This window comes from Oncorhynchus keta, chromosome 37 (assembly GCF_023373465.1).
Source record: "Oncorhynchus keta strain PuntledgeMale-10-30-2019 chromosome 37, Oket_V2, whole genome shotgun sequence".
Classification (NCBI taxonomy): domain Eukaryota; kingdom Metazoa; phylum Chordata; class Actinopteri; order Salmoniformes; family Salmonidae; genus Oncorhynchus; species Oncorhynchus keta.
This window is the reverse complement of record NC_068457.1, coordinates 18,457,044-18,477,235: the sequence shown is the minus strand read 5'-3', so window position 1 is coordinate 18,477,235 and position 20,192 is coordinate 18,457,044. Positions and strand designations below refer to the sequence as shown.

At 44.6% G+C, this 20,192-nt stretch overlaps 1 protein-coding gene and 1 long non-coding RNA gene across 40 annotated transcripts; both read left to right on the top strand.

Annotated features, from left to right (window-relative positions):
- Nucleotides 1–900: 900 nt before the first annotated feature.
- On the top strand, nucleotides 901–4,473 carry LOC127916713 (uncharacterized). 37 transcript variants are annotated; one of them, XR_008095644.1, is made up of 5 exons: nucleotides 901–1,970; nucleotides 2,258–2,314; nucleotides 2,595–3,584; nucleotides 3,643–4,085; nucleotides 4,324–4,473. It is a non-coding gene; the product is annotated as an uncharacterized LOC127916713 (long non-coding RNA). The 37 variants fall into 37 exon arrangements; XR_008095628.1 differs by having other exon boundaries at nucleotides 2,258–2,371; nucleotides 2,536–3,584; XR_008095629.1 differs by lacking the exon at nucleotides 2,258–2,314 and adding an exon at nucleotides 2,084–2,142 and having other exon boundaries at nucleotides 2,536–3,584.
- A 1,933-nt stretch (nucleotides 4,474–6,406) lies between these two features.
- LOC118381599 (mucin-17-like) lies at nucleotides 6,407–14,168 on the top strand. Of its 3 annotated transcripts, none has more exons than XM_052499402.1 (10): nucleotides 6,407–6,925; nucleotides 7,484–7,625; nucleotides 7,721–7,849; nucleotides 8,132–8,265; nucleotides 8,385–8,477; nucleotides 9,947–10,030; nucleotides 10,359–10,472; nucleotides 10,586–10,686; nucleotides 10,854–11,151; nucleotides 11,233–14,168. In XM_052499402.1, exons 1-10 carry the CDS (start codon nucleotides 6,869–6,871, stop codon nucleotides 12,748–12,750), a joined length of 2,670 nt encoding a protein of 889 aa, XP_052355362.1. In that variant the 5' UTR covers nucleotides 6,407–6,868; the 3' UTR covers nucleotides 12,751–14,168. The 3 variants fall into 3 exon arrangements, with proteins under 3 accessions (XP_052355362.1, XP_052355363.1, XP_052355365.1); XM_052499403.1 differs by having other exon boundaries at nucleotides 6,408–6,925; nucleotides 7,484–7,537; XM_052499405.1 differs by lacking the exon at nucleotides 7,484–7,625 and having other exon boundaries at nucleotides 6,408–6,925.
- Nucleotides 14,169–20,192: the final 6,024 nt, after the last annotated feature.

Genomic DNA, 20,192 nt, shown 5'->3' with positions numbered 1-20,192 from the left:
ACAGAGAATGTTACAATCTCTGATGTCTCTCTGGAAGACAACTTGTGCCCAAATTTTGTCCACCTTGTTATCTAGAGGTTGGACATTGGCGAGTAATATGCTCGGAAGAGGCGGATGGTGTGCTCGCCTTCTGAGTCTCTCTGCGGCGACCACGTTGTTTTGGGTCGGCCTCTGGGATAAGATCCCATGTCCAGGGTGGAGGTCCAAACAGAGGATCTGCTTCAGGAAAGTCGTATTCCTGGTGTTTTTAAAGTTGACGTCACTTTTATATCCAATAGTTCTTCCCGGCTGTATGAAATAACACTTGAGGTTTTCTGGGCTAACAATATAAGAAATGATACATAAATAACAAATTACTGCATAGTTTCCTTAGGTCCTGAAGGACCTGAAGCGACGCGACCATCTCTGTCCGCGCCATCTTGCATGGGTGACTACTTTGAAGAATCTCAAATATAAAATATATTTTTGATTCGTTTAACACTTTTTGGTTACTACATGATTCCATATGTGTTATTTCATAGTTTTGATGTCTTCAAACAGTATTGTACAATGTACAAAATAGTAAAAAGAAAGAAAAACCCTTGAATGAGTTGGTGTGTCTAAACTTTTGACTGGTACTGTATAATCACAAGACATCTACAAACTCAGGGTAGTAGTCCAGATTCTCAATCTCAGAACCCCCTGCAGAAGTAGACAGACATACACAGTTATATTGCACAGTAGAAAAAGGCCAATGTGATCATCATATTCCATAGGACATGCTGGACAATAACAGTAACATGCAAATATTTAGATTTTTTTCTCCCCACAGATATCCTATTCAATTACTGGTATGTGAATTCTGTAAATCTGTACATTTATATCATATCTGCTGCAGTTCCTCAAGGGAGAGCCGTTTGCGTTTGTAACTTGTCCGAATCAAGACTGGACCTCTACAGTTGCCATAGCCAAACGTCACTTTGGAGCGAAAGATTTCAAACGGCTCCTTTGAGGAAGACTTGAGGGCCGAAATGTTGTCGTTTCTCTCATAACAGTGTACAATTTAGCCAGCTGTTTTTAAATAGAGCGTTTTGTGGACTGTTCACAGTCCCTGGTCTAAAGATGAAAGGCTTGGAAATGTCCGCTATGATACCTGCACTGCAGGAGCTCGCGAGTGAGACTCGAGACTGCGCTGTCTATACGGTGGACATTGTTATTGTTTTGCTGCTGTAGGTAACGTTAACTTAGCTAACATGCTAGCTTATGCTGGCTAACTTAGTACAGTTTTCCAACTGCTCCTCACATTGTTTAGTAAAATAATTGAACAGTATGACTTGATAAACGTCACTAATGCTAACTAGCTCGGTAGCTTGTTAATAGTACACTAAGTTCGCTACTGTAGCTAACTAATTAACTACATTGCTGTAACAACTTGTTGTCAATGCAGTAGGTTTAAATAATGCAAAAACAAAGTGTTGGAGAAGAAAGTAAAAGTGCAATATGTGCCATGTAAGAAAGCTAACGTTTCAGTTCCTTGCTCAGAACATGAGAACATATGAAAGCTGGTGGTTCCTTTCAACGTGAGTCTTCAATATTCCCAGGTAAAAAGTTTTAGGTTGTAGTTATTATAGGAATTATAGGACTATTTCTCTCTGTACAATTTGTATTTTATATACCTTCGACTGTTGGATGTTCTTATAGGCACTTTAGTATTGCCAGTGTAACAGTATAGCTTCCATCCCTCTCCTCTCTCCTCCCTTACCCATGCAGAGCAAGGGGAACAACCACCCCGTTAACTAGCTAGCCATTTCACATCGGTTACACCAGCCTAATCTCGGGAGTTGATAGGCTTGAAGTTATAATCTCTCTGTATTCCAGGTGGATGGTGACAGTACTCTCAGTATGGGGTCCATTTCTCTCTCTGTATTCCAGGTGGATGGTAACAGTAGTAGTCTCAGTATGGGGTCCATTTCTCTCTCTCTGTATTCCAGGTGGATGGTAACAGTACTCTCAGTATGGGGACCATTTCTCTCTCTCTGTATTCCAGGTGGATGGTAACAGTAGTAGTCTCAGTATGGGGTCCATTTCTCTCTCTGTATTCCAGGTGGATGGTAACAGTAGTAGTCTCAGTATGGGGTCCATTTCTCTCTCTCTGTATTCCAGGTGGATGGTAACAGTACTCTCAGTATGGGGACCATTTCTCTCTCTCTCTGTATTCCAGGTGGATGGTAACAGTAGTAGTCTCAGTATGGGGTCCATGTCTCTCTCTGTATTCCAGGTGGATGGTAACAGTAGTACTCTCAGTATGGGGTCCATTTCTCTCTCTGTATTCCAGGTGGATGGTAACAGTAGTAGTCTCAGTATGGGGTCCATTTCTCTCTCTGTATTCCAGGTGGATGGTAACAGTACTCTCAGTATGGGGTCCATGTCTCTCTCTCTGTATTCCAGGTGGATGGTAACAGTACTCTCAGTATGGGGTCCATTTCTCTCTCTGTATTCCAGGTGGATGGTAACAGTACTCTCAGTATGGGGTCCATTTCTCTCTCTGTATTCCAGGTGGATGGTAACAGTAGTAGTCTCAGTATGGGGTCCATTTCTCTCTCTCTGTATTCCAGGTGGATGGTAACAGTAGTACTCTCAGTATGGGGTCCATTTCTCTCTCTCTGTATTCCAGGTGGATGGTAACAGTAGTACTCTCAGTATGGGGTCCATTTCTCTCTCTCTGTATTCCAGGTGGATGGTAACAGTAGTACTCTCAGTATGGGGTCCATTTCTCTCTCTCTGTATTCCAGGTGGATGGTAACAGTACTCTCAGTATGGGGTCCATTTCTCTCTCTCTGTATTCCAGGTGGATGGTAACAGTAGTACTCTCAGTATGGGGTCCATTTCTCTCTCTGTATTCCAGGTGGATGGTAACAGTAGTACTCTCAGTATGGGGTCTATTTCTCTCTCTCTGTATTCCAGGTGGATGGTAACAGTAGTACTCTCAGTATGGGGTCCATTTCTCTCTCTCTGTATTCCAGGTGGATGGTAACAGTAGTACTCTCAGTATGGGGTCCATTTCTCTCTCTCTGTATTCCAGGTGGATGGTAACAGTAGTACTCTCAGTATGGGGTCCATTTCTCTCTCTCTGTATTCCAGGTGGATGGTAACAGTAGTACTCTCAGTATGGGGTCCATTTCTCTCTCTCTGTATTCCAGGTGGATGGTAACAGTACTCTCAGTATGGGGTCCATTTCTCTCTCTCTGTATTCCAGGTGGATGGTAACAGTAGTACTCTCAGTATGGGGTCCATTTCTCTCTCTGTATTCCAGGTGGATGGTAACAGTAGTACTCTCAGTATGGGGTCTATTTCTCTCTCTCTGTATTCCAGGTGGATGGTAACAGTAGTACTCTCAGTATGGGGTCCATTTCTCTCTCTCTGTATTCCAGGTGGATGGTAACAGTAGTAGTCTCAGTATGGGGTCCATTTCTCTCTCTCTGTATTCCAGGTGGATGGTAACAGTACTCTCAGTATGGGGTCCATTTCTCTCTCTCTGTATTCCAGGTGGATGGTAACAGTAGTACTCTCAGTATGGGGTCCATTTCTCTCTCTCTGTATTCCAGGTGGATGGTAACAGTACTCTCAGTATGGGGTCCATTTCTCTCTCTCTCTGTATTCCAGGTGGATGGTAACAGTACTCTCAGTATGGGGTCCATTTCTCTCTCTCTGTATCCCAGGTGGATGGTAACAGTAGTCTCAGTATGGGGTCCATGTCTCTCTCTCTGTATTCCAGGTGGATGGTAACAGTAGTCTCAGTATGGGGTCCATTTCTCTCTCTCTGTATTCCAGGTGGATGGTAACAGTAGTACTCTCAGTATGGGGTCCATTTCTCTCTCTGTATTCCAGGTGGATGGTAACAGTACTCTCAGTATGGGGTCCATTTCAAGCAGTTGAAGCGTCTGGTGGAGGAGCTATCGTTCAGCCAGATCCTGATCCCTCTGCAGTCTGTCCTCATCCCCACACTGCCCTCTACTGGCCCTGCAAACACACTGCACCTCAACGCATTCCCGGACACTGGGCCTACCTCCATGGCTTTGACGATACTGTGTGTGTGGGGGGGAGAGGTTTGTCTTTCTGTGTGTGTGTGTGGGGGGGGGTAGTTTTGTCTTTCTGTGTCTGTGTGTGTCGTGTCACATGGTGTGTGTGTGTGTGGGGGGAGTAGTTTTGTCTTTCTCTGTCTGTGTGTGTCGTGTCACATTGTGTGTGTGGGGGGTAGTTTGTCTTTCTGTGTGTGTGTGTGTGTGTGTGTGTGTGTGTGTGTGTGTGTGTGTGTGTGTGTGTCTCATGATGATGTGTGTATAGGTGGAGATCCTAGCCTCCCTCCAGGAGCCCAAGAAAATCGGCCTGAAGGGACGTGATGGGAGGAGCTACACTGTGATGTGTAAACCTAAAGATGACCTCCGGAAAGACTGTCGCCTCATAGAATTCAACTGCCTCATCAACAAGCCTGTCATCAACAAGGCATGGTGCTTAACCTGTGGGTTCATCCCGGGACCACCCATACGAGATGTATGCACACATGACTGTACGCTTTGGATAAAAGCGTCTGCTAAATGGCATATATTATATTATATTACTTCTCCAACTGGCATCTGTACATCACTCTGCTGTAGCCCAGAGATGACAGAACACTTCAGACTATTGTGTGTGTGTGTGTGTGTGTGTGTGTGTGTGTGTGTGTGTGTGTGTGTGTGTGTGTGTGTGTGTGTGTGTGTGTGTGTGTGTGTGTGTGTGTGTGTGTGTGTGTGTTTGTGTGTACTGAAGACATTTCTCCCATGACCCTCTGGTAGAGTGGAGTAAACCCAAAGGACGATCCAAGACACAGGCCAGTGAGAATGGAGAGATAGTCAACGAGAAGGTACACACACACTATCCCTCTCTCTCTCCAAAGAAATGTTCATAGAAAACACAGTAGAAAACACAGTATCTCTAAAGAAATGTTCATAGAAAACACAGTATCTCTAAAGAAATGTTCATAGAAAACACAGTATCTCTAAAGAAATGTTCATAGAAAACACAGTATCTCTAAAGAAATGTTCATAGAAAACACAGTATCTCTAAAGAAATGTTCATAGAAAACACAGTATCTCTAAAGAAATGTTCATAGAAAACACAGTATCTCCAAAGAAATGTTCATAGAAAACACAGTATCTCCAAAGAAATTTTCATAGAAAACACAGTATCTCCAAAGAAATTTTCATAGAAAACACAGTATCTCTAAATACATGTGAAAGGATTAACTAACACATCCTTTCTCCCCTCCCAGGCCACTACCTGATACAGGAGGCTACCGACGACAAAAACTACTGTGTCAGATGTACCTGGGCTGGGGACCTTACCTGTGATACACATGGCTTCTCTGAGACACTGTTTACAATGTTCAATATTTGACTTGTTCTGTTATCAATGACATTCTCTTCCTTTTTCATGTTTTTGTAAATCTGGAATAATTGTTATGTTTTTCATGGGGCAGTTGCAAATTTTACCGTAATAAAAAAATATATTTTCTGAAATGTGTGTGTAATCTCATTACAGCTGCAAGTCTCTTGGGGTATGTCTCTATAAGCTTGCCACATCAAGCAACTGGGATTGTGTCCCATTCAAGGCAAAACTGCTCCAGCTCCATCAAGTTGGATGGGTTCCGATGGTGTACAGCATTCTATAAATCATACCATAGATTGTCAATTGGATTGAGGTCTGGGCTTTGACTAGTCCATTCCAAGACATTTAAATGTTCCCCCTTAAACCACTCGAGTGTTGCTTTAGCAGTATGCGTAGGGTCATTGTCCTGCTGGAAGGAAAACCTCCGTCCCAGTCTCAAATCTCTGGAAGACTGAAACAGGTTTCCCTCAAGAATTTCACTGTATTTAGCACAGATACATCATTCCTTCAATTCTGACCAGTTTCCCAGTCCCCGCCAATGGAAAAACATCCCCACAGCATTTGGTGGGCAGCCCTCTTTTGGTAGGTTTGTAAATGGATTTAATGGTGCTCTGTGGAATATTCAAAGTTTCAGATATTTTTTTATAACCCAACCCTGATCTGTACTTCTCCACAACTTTGTCCCTGCTTGCTTAGTGGTGTTGCAGACTCTGGGGCCTTTCAGAACAGATGTATATATATATACTGAGATCATGTGACACTTAGATTGCACACAAGTGGACTTTATTTAATTGTGTAACTTCTGAAGGTAATTGGTTGCACCAGATATTATAAAGGTGGTGAATACATATGCACGCACTACTTTTCCGTTTTTTTTTTTTAATTAAACAAGTAAAAAAAAAAATCATTTCGCTTCACCAATTTGGACTATTTTGTTTATGTCCATTTACATGACATCGAAATTCAAATCCATTTAAATTACAAGTTGTAATGCAACAAAATAAGAACAACGCCAAGGGGGTGAATACTTTTGCAAGGCACTGTACATGAACCATTCACTCACACATGACAGAGGGAGTTTGACATTTTGCGAGACACCTGATCTTCTTCGCGTCATAGCGCGACAAATGTTCTTTGCAGCAGCCCATTGACGTCACCAAAACATCCCCTAAAGCCGCGAATAGAGAAACGAGCTGCTGGAGAGGTAAACAGATTCCGCTGTCATTCATTCAAACAACGCTAGCTGATATGATGGATATTCTTAGCTCCTCTGTGTGGAAAATGTTGTGACAGGATACATCACCGCTAGTCATACTCTGTCTTTCGAGAATGTTCGTTGTTTACGGTCTCAGTTTTTCACATGCCAGTAATCCGGTTAGAAGAGATGTATTTTTAGAGCTGTCCACGGCTGCTAGACAACTAGCCTAGCTCGTTGCGCCGTAGGAGATCGGCCGACCTTGACCAGATGGACATCACGAGGCTCGCTGTGGACGCGGGCGCGTTTATCAACCGAGCTGTTCAGGTGAGGGAGATGTTGAATTTAACTTCATTGATCTCCAAGGGTCGATTTCTATGTCAATCTGATTCAGTTAGATAGTAGCGGGGATGACAGCAGTGTATTTGCCTAACATATATAGCTAGTTGTCACAAGATGTAATAATAACAAATAAATTGTGCTCAAGTGAACAAAGCCGCTGGTCGGCAATCGGAGATTCAGCACCATTCATATGGACAACGTCATGTTCAGCACCACGTGACAGTGGACAGCGACGGTCTCAGGAGCAGCCATTCCTCAAAGAAATAGCCTTTAATAATAATAATAATAATAATGTAATAATGTTACCTTCTGTAGCTCAGTTGGTAGAGCATGGCGCTTGTAACGCCAGGGTAGTGGGTTCAATTCCCGGGACCACCCATACGTAGAATGTATGCACACATGACTGTAAGTCGCTTTGGATAAAAGCGTCTGCTAAATGGCATATATTATTATTATTATTAAATAGCCTTTCATGTGATCCTTTGAAACTGCATCTACAACACACACACTCTCACACATAGATGACGTGTTGTATCTCCTCAGTATACGGAGGAAGCTCTGGGACAGGCTGAGAAGACAGAGTTGGACAGCCGGTTGGTGAGTCTCCTGGACAGAGCAGACTCCACTAAGACCTGGACTGACAAAATCATCTCACAGACTGAGACTTTATTGCAGCCTAACCCTGGTTAGTTTGTGTGTGTGTGTGCGTGTGTGTGTGTGTGTGTGTAAGCTAAGGGATTTTAACCTCTAACCCCAGATCTCTGAACCCTAATCTTTTAGGAGCTCGTTTAGAGGACTTGTTGTATAAGGGTCTGGATTGGAGCGCCCCTGAGAGGCCAACCCCCCACGAGCTGCTGAGTGAAAACATGATGGACGCTGCTCTGGAACTGGGGAGACACACACCCTACGGTACACACACACACACCCTACGGCACACACACACACACACACACCCTACGGTACACACACACACCCCCTACGGTACACACATATGTACATCCTACGATACATACACACCCTACGATACACACACCCCCTACGGTACACACACACACACACACCCTACGGTACACACATATGTACATCCTACGATACATACACACCCTACGATACACACACACCCTACGGTACACACACACACACACACTATGGTTAGAGACTGGACATGTGTATATATGTGTGTGTGTGTAGGTAGTACTCTGATTAAGTGTGGGGAGTTGGAGAGGCAGATCGGGGTGGCAAACAAGAAGCTGATCCAGAGTACAGACATCAACTTCCTGTCTCCTCTACGGAGGTTTACTGACCAGGAATACACCGTCATACAGGTACACACACACACACACACACACACACACACACCACAACACACACACACTATTATAACACAAATACACTCTGACAACTGCGTGTGTGTGTTTGTGTGTGTGCGTACGTGTGTGCGTAGAATGAGCGCAGACAGCTGGTGAATAAGCGGTTAGATCTGGACATTGCGAAGGCCAGACTGAGAAAGGCACAGGAAGCAGACAGCGAGGCCCGGGTGAGAACACACATACTGCTGACCTCATACTGCCCACCTCCTACTGCTGACCTCCTACTGCTGACCTCATACTGCCCACCTCGTACTGCTGACCTCGTACTGCTGATCTCCTACTGCTGACCTTGTACTGCTGACCTCATACTGCCCACCTCAGACTGCTGACCTCGTACTGCTGACCTACTGCTGACCTTGTACTGCTGACCTCATACTGCTGACCTCGTACTGCTGACCTCATACTGCCCACCTCATACTGCTGACATCATACTGCTGACATCATACTGCTGACCTCCTACTGCTGACCTCATACTGCCCACCTCATACTGTTGACCTCATACTGCCCACCTCATACTGCTGACCTCCTACTGCTGACCTCGTACTGCTGACCTCCTACTGCTGACCTCATACTGCTGACCTCATACTGCCCAACTCATACTGCTGACCTCGTACTGCTGACCTCATACTGCCCACCTCATACTGCTGACCTCATACCGATGACCTCCTACTGCTGACCTCATACTGCCGACCTCATACTGCCGACCTCATACTGCTGACCTCGTACTGCTGACCTCGTACTGCTGACCTCGTACTGCTGACCTCGTACTGCTGACCTCGTACTGCTGACTTAGTACTGCTGACCACACACTGCTGACCTCCTACTGCTGACTTCGTACTGCTGACCTCATACTGCTGACCTCACACTGCTGACCTCACACTGCTGACCTCCTACTGCTAACCTCCTACTGCTAACCTCCTACTGCTGACTCCATACTGCTGACTCCATACTGCGGACCACACACTGCTGACCTTGTACTGCTGACCTCCTACTGCTGATCTCCTACTGCTGACCTCTCACTGCTGACCTCGTACTGCTGACCACACACTGCTGACCTCGTACTGCTGACCCCATACTGCTGACCACACACTGCTGACCTCACACTGCTGACCTCCTACTGCTAACCTCCTACTGCTAACCTCCTACTGCTGACTCCATACTGCTGACCACACACTGCTGACCTTGTACTGCTGACCTCCTACTACTGATCTCCTACTGCTGACCTCTCACTGCTGACCTCGTACTGCTGACCACACACTGCTGACCTCGTACTGCTGACCCCATACTGCTGACCTCTCACTGCTGACGCCATACTGCTGACCACACACTGCTGACCTCCTCATTGACGAAGGGTCAATGGTGGCTTGAAAGATTTATGCGTATTTGGATCAGGAGAGGTGTGCCTTAGGTTTCCAAGAATGTCAACAACGCATAGCATCAAAAGTCAAGTCTCACCATTCTCTCCTCTCTCTATCTATCTCCCTCGCCCTCTCTCTATCTCATTCTCTCTCTCTCGCTCTCTGTGTCTCTTTCTTTCTTTCTCATTCTCTCTCTCTTTCTTTCTCATTCTTTCTCTCGCTCTTTTTCTCATTCTCTCTCTCTCTCTCTCTTTCTCTCTCTCTCCTTTCTCTCTCAGGGTCTAAATGCTAACCCATTAGGAGAGGAGTATGTAGCTCATGTCTCCTACATGTTCAGCTTCCTACGAGTCAGATGGCTGAAGGTCAGTCCCCACATATACACATGCACACTCCCACACGCTTGTTTTAACATCAGGTAGCACAGTAAGACTGGACGATATAATGAAAATGGACCAGCAGTTTTCTCATTGGTTGGTCCTGTTCCTGTCTGTTTTCTCATTGGTTAGTCCTGTTCCTTTATGTCTTCTCATTGGTTTGTCCTGTTCCTGTCTGTTTTCTCATTGGTTAGTCCTGTTCCTTTATGTCTTCTCATTGGTTTGTCCTGTTCCTGTCTGTTTTCTCATTGGTTAGTCCTGTTCCTTTATGTCTTCTCATTGATTGATCCTATGTATCTCTATCCATTGCTGTCAGATGTGGGCCCAGGAAGTCTCTCAGGCAGAGATGGAGCTGAGGATCTCTCAGTGTGTGTTTGACCGACAGTCAGAGATCACCAGACTACTGCTGGAGGGAATCAACACTACACATGTATGTACCAACACGCATGCACACACACACACACACACACACACACACATTCACATAGACTGCTATTAACACAGACACCTGCTCACTCTCTCGTTCTACCCTGTCTGTTGCAGGCTGCCCATTTGAGAAGCCTGTCTGACTTTGTAGAAGCCCAGGGTAGCTACTACGCTCAGTGTTACCAGCTCACACAGGACCTACACACCCAACTGGCCTGGTGTGTATCTGTGTGTGTATCTGTGTGTGTATGTGTGTGTGTGTGTGTGTGTGTGTGTGTGTGTGTGTGTGTGTGTGTGTGTGTGTGTGTGTGTGTGTGTGTGTGTGTGTGTGTGTGTGTGTGTGTGTGTGTGTGTGTTAACCACTTTTTGTTTTCTCTCATTGTAGCACTCCCCCTCTGATCTGCTACAATAACAACGGGCACTTAGAAACTAACCAACCCTCAACAGGTAACCTGCCCTTAGCAACTATTCAGCCCCTAGCAACCAGTGACTCTGCAACAACCAACCAGGCAACTAGCCAACCCCTATCAACCAACCAGGCAAACAGCCAACCCTTAGCAACCAACCAGACAGCAAATGAGTCCTCAAAAACCAACAAGTCCTCGACAACCAATAAGTCCTTGACAAACAACCAGACAAGCAGACAACTCTTAGCAACCACTGGATCCTCTACAAGCAACCAGGTAACCAACTAGTTTAGATTCGTTTATTAGACAAGAATCACATATCAAGGTCAAAGACTTATTTCCATTTTGGTCTGCTAGGCTTTGTCAATCATCCAGACAAACAGCCAAGCCCTACAAACCAACCAGGCAACCAGCCAACCCCTACAAACCAACCAGGCAACCAGCCAACCCCTACAAACCAACCAGGCAACCAGCCAACCCCTACAAACCAACCAGGCAATCCGCCAACCCCTACAAACCAACCAGGCAACCAGCCAACCCCTACAAACCAACCAGGCAACCAGCCAACCTCTGCAAACCAACCAGGCAACCAGCCAACCCCGGCAAACCAACCAGGCAACCAGCCAACCTCTAGGAACCAACCAGGCAACCAGCCAACCTCTACAAACCAACCAGGAAACCAGACAACCCCTACAAACCAACCAGGCAACAAACCAACCTCTAGGAACCAACCAGGCAACCAGCCAACCTCTACAAACCAACCCGGCAACCAGCCAACCTCTAAGAACCAACCAGGCAACCAGCCAACCCCGACAAACCAACCAGGCAACCAGCCAACCCCTACAAACCAACCAGGCAACCAGCCAACCTCTAGGAACCAACCAGGCAACCAGCCTACCTCTACAAACCAACCAGGCAACCAGACAACCCCTACAAACCAACCCGGCAACCAGACAACCTCTAGGAACCAACCAGGCAACCAGCCAATCCCTACAAACCATCCAGGCAACCAATGAGTCCCCTACAACCAATGTGTTCTCAACAACTAATGAGTCCTCGACCACCAACCAGGTAACTAACCAGCCCTCGACATCCAATCAGGTAACAAACCAATCTCTAGCAACCTACCGGACAAACAGCCAGCCCTTAGCAACCAATGAGTCGTCGACAAACAACGAGAATTCGACAAACAACCGGGCAACCAGCCAGCCCTTGAAAACCAACCAGGCAACCAGACAGCCCCTACAAACCAACCAGGCAACCAATGAGTCCCCAACAACCAATGTATCCTCATCAACCAACCAGGCAACAAACCAACCCTTGAAAACCAACCAGGAACTTATCGAACCCTTAGCAACCAATGAGTCATCAACCACCAACCAACCCATACAAACCAACCCAGCAACCAGACAACCTCTAGGAACCAACCAGGCTACCAGCCAATCCCTACAAACCATCCAGGCAACCAATGAGTCCCCAACAACCAATGTGTTCTCAACAACTAATGAGTCCTCGACCACCAACCAGGTAACTAACCAGCCCTCGACATCCAATCAGGTAACCAACCAATCTCTAGCAACCTACCGGACAATCAGCCAGCCCTTAGCAACCAATGAGTCGTCGACAAACAACGAGAACTCGACAAACAACCGGGCAACCAGCCAGCCCTTGAAAACCAACCAGGCAACCAGACAACCCCTACAAACCAACCAGGCAACCAATGAGTCCCCAACAACCAATGTATCCTCATCAACCAACCAGGCAACAAACCAACCCTTGAAAACCAAACAGGAACTCATCGAACCCTTAGCAACCAATGAGTCATCAACCACCAACCAACCCATACAAACCAACCAGGCAACAGACAGCCCTTGACAAGCAACCAGGAAACTGGTGCACTTATGTGGCTATATTGAAGCAACATCTCAAGACATCAGTCAGGATGTTAAAGCTTGGTCGCAAATGGGTCTTCCAAATGGACAATGACCCCAAGCATACGTCCAAGGTTATAGCAAAATGGCTTAAGGACAACAAAGTCAAGGTGTTGGAGTGGCCATCACAAAGCCCTGACCTCAATCCTATAAAATTTGTGGGCAGAACTGAAAAAGCATGTGCGAACAAGGAGGCCTACAAACCTGACTTAGTTACACCATCTCTGTCAGGGGGAATGGGCCAAAATTCACCCAACTTATTGTGGGAAGCTTGTGGAAGGCTACCTGAAATGTTTGACCCAAGTTAAACCATTTAAAGGCAATGCTACCAAATATTAATGTAAACTTCTGACCCACTGGAAATCATTTTTAAAAGCTGAAACTAATCAGCTACTATTATTCTGACATTTCACATTCTTAAAATAAAGTGGTGATCCTAACTGACCTAAGACAGGGATTTTTTACTAGGATTAAATGTCAGGAATGGTGAAAAACTGAGTTTAAAAGTATTTGGCTGTGTATGTAAACTAAATGTGTATGTAAACTTCCGACTTCAACTGTATCTATTGGAGCATCCATGTACTCTTTAAGTGAGTTATGTATCCAGGCCTAAATGTATGTATATGGTGGTGATCTATGTGGAGGTTATCTAGATGTATATGCATGTAGGTTACTGTATATGGTGGTGATCTATGTGGAGGTTATCTAGATGTATATGCATGTAGGTTACTGTTTATGGTGGTGATCTATGTGGAGGTTATCTAGATGTATATGCATGTAGGTTACTGTATATGCTGGTATAGATCTATATGGTTGGTATATGTCTATTTGGAGACTTAGAAATGGAGTAACACTGACAGCAGTGTTTACATTATGCATTGTGTCGTCTGAAAACAGTTTGTGTGATCAAGAGAGATGACATTTTGTTGCATATGGAATACGTGTGTGTGTGTGTGTGACCCTTCACCTCTATAGGGTGAGGTCATTTTCCATACGGCAACATGTCGCGCTTATTCCATAGTATTAAACACACACACTTACAGCCTTGAATATAGTCCCACCAGGCTAAACCGTGTAAATGTTTCCGTCTACAGATGTTTTCAATTGACCCTGCCTGAGAGGGCAGCTATACGCACACACGCACACACGCACGACAGCTCCGCCTCAATCTGCTGGTGCTGAGGTCTACGTGGTTACTCTGGGTTACTGGGACACAGAACACACACACATTAACTATTGAGGTTTGACTTCCATGTCTCTGAACCTGTCAGAGTTGTTTCAGTGACATTATGTTTTATTATCAACTCTGACCATATTAGATCATCTGGAATGATTTAGAATCATATTAAACTGATAATGAGGCTCTGGTGCAGTGTGATGTTTATCAGAGCTCTGAATCTATGGCTGCTGTGTTTCTGGTGTGAACCCTGTTCAGACTATGATGTGTGTGTGAGTGTGTGTGTGAGTGTGCGCACACCCGCCCTCTCTCAGCTGAGGGCCTGTATCAGAGCCAATTGAGAAGTCGGAGTCTTAAATCCGTCCATGGCTGTCGGTATTCCTGGGTTTCCTGTGGCGTTCCCTGTCATAATAACTGTTTCCTGTGACTATGGAATGCTTCACCTCTCTGTCAGGGAGAGGTCTCCTGGTGAAAGGTTTTATGGACGAGCCGCATCCTGTGTGGCTGAGGAAATATGAACTCTAGATCTACGCACACACACACACACACACAGCTTTACTTAGTACGCTGTTTGGGGATATTACATTTTATAGTATGCAAACTTGAAGAAAAAAAATAGCATTTGTACAGTTAGTAAATTGTAAATACTTTTAGTAAGCTGTATGTAGGTGAGAATTCTGGTTCGGTGTCGGAGATCATTTAGGAAACAACAGTTGCATACTTCTCACGGTCTTCTACAACATGAGCAGACCTGTGGCGAGGTGAACCTTATCTGGAAGTCCTTGGTCATAGTTTCCACATCTCCATTGAGGGACCTGTCTTTGGTACACGTACTGCTGAGGAAGGGGGACACAGTCAGGTATGTACACACACACACACACACACAATGCACACATTCTTATTGGCCCATGCAGGGAGACCGACAACATGACGTCACCAAAACATTCCCATCTAAAATAGTCAGTGAATCATTTTTATGTCCGTTTCTGTCCAGAGGTGGTGTTCCGTGTGCCAAAATTGAAGTGGAGAAAAGTAAAGAGTTGACCCCTCTCTTCTTGTCCTCTGCTGCAGGTGCCTTCACAGCACCGGTGAGAGGCGTCTACTACATCAGATTCACCGCTGCTCAACCTGGGCTTGGTTACATGGGTAGTTACATGAGTCATTCTGGAGCTGGAGGAGGGAGACGTGGTGTACATGCGTCTCCCTGCGAGCTTCAGGCTCTATGATGACACATAACATCTTCAGTGGCTTCCTGCTTTTCACTGTGTGAGAACATCAGAAATACTGTAATGGTCTCATGTGAAGAAGAGTTTGAATGTCAGGGCCTCGTGGAGCCACAAACACATCTTTAAAAAGGGGAGAAGAATCACACATCCCTTGTAAAGCTAAGATCTAAGGGTTGTCATTATGAGCCAGATTTACTAAGTGACAATACACAAGAAGCAATGCTAAATCACACTATACTGAACTGTACACTACTGAACTGTACACTATACTGAACTGTACACTACTGAACTGTATACTATACTGAACTGTACACTACTGAACTGTACACTACTGAACTGTACACTATACTGAACTGTACACTACTGAAATGTACACTATACTGAACTGTACACTACTGAACTGTACACTATACTGAACTGTACACTACTGAACTGTACACTACTGAACTGTACACTATACTGAACTGTACACTACTGAACTGTATACTATACTGAACTGTACACTACTGAACTGTACACTACTGAACTGTACACTACTGAACTGTATACTACTGAACTGTACACTACTGAACTGTACACTATACTGAACTGTACATTACTGAACTGTACACTATACTGAACTGTACACTATACTGAACTGTACACTACTGAACTGTATACTATACTGAACTGTACACTACTGAACTGTACACTATACTGAACTGTACATTACTGAACTGTACACTATACTGAACTGTACACTATACTGAACTGTACACTATACTGAACTGTACACTACTGAACTGTACACTATACTGAACTGTACACTATACTGAACTGTACCCTACTGAACTGTACACTATACTGAACTGTACACTACTGAACTGTACACTACTGAACTGTACACTATACTGAACTGTACACTACTGAACTATTGAACTGTACACTACTGAACTGTACACTACTGAACTGTATACTATACTGAACTGTACACTACTGAACTGTACACTATAATGAACTGTACACTACTGAACTGTATACTATACTGAACTGTACACTACTGAACTGTACACTATACTGAACTGTACACTACTGAACTGTATACTATACTGAACTGTACACTACTGAACTGTATACTGTACTGAACTGTACACTACTGAACTGTACACTACTGAACTGTATACTATACTGAACTGTACACTATACTGAACTGTACACTACTGAACTGTACACTACTGAACTGTATACTATACTGAACTGTACACTACTGGAGTGTATACTATACTGAACTGTACACTATACTGAACTGTACACTATACTGAACTGTACACTACTGAACTGTACACTACTGAACTGTATACTATACTGAACTGTACACTACTGAACTGTATACTATACTGAACTGTACACTACTGGAGTGTTTACTATACTGAACTGTACACTATACTGGAGTGTATACTATACTGAACTGTACACTACTGAACTGTACACTATACTGAACTGTATACTATACTGAACTGTACACTACTGGAGTGTATACTATACTGAACTGTACACTACTGAACTGTACACTATACTGAACTGTACACTACTGAACTGTACACTACTGAACTGTACACTACTGAACTGTACACTACTGAACTGTATACTATACTGAACTGTACACTACTGAACTGTACACTACTGAACTGTATACTATACTGAACTGTACACTATACTGAACTGTACACTACTGAACTGTACACTACTGAACTGTATACTATACTGAACTGTACACTACTGGAGTGTATACTATACTGAACTGTACACTACTGAACTGTACACTATACTGAACTGTACACTACTGAACTGTATACTATACTGAACTGTACACTATACTGAACTGTACACTATACTGAACTGTACACTACTGAACTGTACACTACTGAACTGTATACTATACTGAACTGTACACTACTGAACTGTATACTATACTGAACTGTACACTACTGGAGTGTTTACTATACTGAACTGTACACTATACTGGAGTGTATACTATACTGAACTGTACACTACTGAACTGTACACTATAGTGAACTGTATACTATACTGAACTGTACACTACTGGAGTGTATACTATACTGAACTGTACACTACTGAACTGTACACTATACTGAACTGTACACTACTGAACTGTACACTACTGAACTGTACACTACTGAACTGTACACTACTGAACTGTATACTATACTGAACTGTACACTACTGAACTGTACACTACTGAACTGTGCACTACTGAACTGTACACTACTGGAGTGTATACTATACTGAACTGTACACTATACTGAACTGTACATTGCTGAACTGTATACTATACTGAACTGTACACTACTGAACTGTACAATATACTGAACTGTACACTACTGAACTGTACACTGCTGAACTGTACACTATACTGAACTGTACACTGCTGAACTGTACACTATACTGAACTGTACACTACTGAACTGTACAATATACTGAACTGTACACTACTGAACTGTACACTGCTGAACTGTACACTATACTGAACTGTACACTGCTGAACTGTACAATATACTGAACTGTACACTACTGAACTGTACAATATACTGAACTGTACACTACTGAACTGTACACTGCTGAACTGTACACTATACTGAACTGTACACTGCTGAACTGTATACTATACTGAACTGTACACTACTGAACTGTACAATATACTGAACTGTACACTACTGAACAGTACACTGCTGAACTGTACACTATACTGAACTGTACACTGCTGAACTGTACACTATACTGAACTGTACACTACTGAACTGTATACTATACTGAACTGTACACTACTGAACTGTACAATATACTGAACTGTACACTACTGAACTGTACACTGCTGAACTGTACACTATACTGAACTGTACACTGCTGAACTGTATACTATACTGAACTGTACACTATACTGAACTGTACACTACTGAACTGTATACTATACTGAACTGTACACTACTGAACTGTACACTACTGAACTGTGCACTACTGAACTGTACACTACTGGAGTGTATACTATACTGAACTGTACACTACTGAACTGTGCACTACTGAACTGTACACTACTGGAGTGTATACTATACTGAACTGTACACTATACTGAACTGTACACTACTGAACTGTACACTACTGAACTGTATACTATACTGAACTGTACACTACTGAACTGTACACTATACTGAACTGTACACTACTGAACTGTACACTGCTGAACTGTACACTATACTGAACTGTACACTGCTGAACTGTACACTATACTGAACTGTACACTATACTGAACTGTACACTACTGAACTGTATACTATACTGAACTGTACACTACTGAACTGTACAATACTGAACTGTACACTATACTGAACTCTACACTACTGCTCTACACTACTACTCTACACTACTGAACTGAACTGCTCTCTCTCTCCAGCCCTCAGCGTTAAAGACCAGAGGCAGTGGCCCAAATCACAACGTTGAACAACTCCCATTTATATGTTGACAATGCCTGAGGTCACTGCGCTATTAATAGCACGGTTTTACTCATTAAGTTGTGTATATGACTGTTGTTATTGTTCTTATTCTTAGCCTCTCCCTTTCTCTGGTCTATCCAACCGGGTGTCTCCCTTTCTCTGATCTATCCAACCGGGTGTCTCCCTTTCTCTGATCTATCCAACCGGGTGTCTCCCTTTCTCTGGTCTATCCAACCGGGTGTCTCCCTTTCTCTGATCTATCCAACCGGGTGTCTCCCTTTCTCTGATCTATCCAACCGGTGTCTCCCTTTCTCTGGTCTATCCAACCGGTGTCTCCTTTCTCTGGTCTATCCAACCGGTGTCTCCCTTTCTCTGGTCTATCCAACCGGGTGTCTCCCTTTCTCTGGTCTATCCAACCGGGTGTCTCCCTTTCTCTGGTCTATCCAACCGGGTGTCTCCCTTTCTCTGGTCTATCCAACCGGGTGTCTCCCTCTCTCTGGTCTATCCAACCGGGTGTCTCCCTTTCTCTGGTCTATCCAACCGGGTGTCTCCCTTTCTCTGGTCTATCCAACCGGGTGTCTCCCTTTCTCTGGTCTATCCAACCGGGTGTCTCCCTTTCTCTGGTCTATCCAACCGGGTGTCTCCCTTTCTCTGGTCTATCCAACCGGGTGTCTCCCTTTCTCTGGTCTATCCAACCGGGTGTCACCCTTTCTCTGGTCTATCCAACCGGGTGTCTCCCTTTCTCTGGTCTATCCAACCGGTCTATCCAACCGGGTGTCTCCTTTCTCTGGTCTATCCAACCGGTCTATCCAACCGTGTCTCCTTTCTCTGGTCTATCCAACCGGGTGTCTCCCTTTCTCTGGTCTATCCAACCGGGTGTCTCCCTTTCTCTGGTCTATCCAACCGGTGTCTCCTTTCTCTGGTCTATCCAACCGGGTGTCTCCCTTTCTCTGGTCTATCCAACCGGTGTCTCCCTTTCTCTGGTCTATCCAACCGGTGTCTCCTTTCTCTGGTCTATCCAACCGGGTGTCTCCTTTCTCTGTCTATCCAACCGGTGTCTCCCTTTCTCTGGTCTATCCAACCGGGTGTCTCCCTTCTCTGGTCTATCCAACCGGGTGTCTCCCTTTCTCTGGTCTATCCAACCGGGTGTCTCTCTGGTCTATCCAACCGGTCTATCCAACCGTGTCTCCTTTCTCTGGTCTATCCAACCGGTGTCTCCTTTCTCTGGTGTCTGTCTCCTTTCTCTGGTCTATCCAACCGGGTGTCTCCCTTTCTCTGGTCTATCCAACCGGGTGTCTCCTTTCTCTGGTCTATCCAACCGGGTGTCTCCCTTCTCTGGTCTATCCAACCGGGTGTCTCCCTTTCTCTGGTCTATCCAACCGGGTGTCTATCCAACTGTTCCCTTTCTCTGGTCTATCCAACCGGGTGTCTCCCTTTCTCTGGTCTATCCAACCGGGTGTCTCCCTTTCTCTGGTCTATCCAACCGGGTGTCTCC

What these genes read in the sequence shown, in the direction of transcription:
- LOC118381599 (XM_052499402.1), top strand. Translation starts at nt 6,869, where the DNA reads ATGGACATCACGAGGCTCGCTGTGGACGCGGGCGCGTTTATCAACCGA. An exon ending in GGGGAGACACACACCCTACG is followed by an intron (nt 7,850 to 8,131) that starts GTACACACACAC and finishes GTGTGTGTGTAG; the next exon opens with GTAGTACTCTGATTAAGTGT. An exon ending in CTACACACCCAACTGGCCTG is followed by an intron (nt 10,687 to 10,853) that starts GTGTGTATCTGT and finishes CTCTCATTGTAG; the next exon opens with CACTCCCCCTCTGATCTGCT.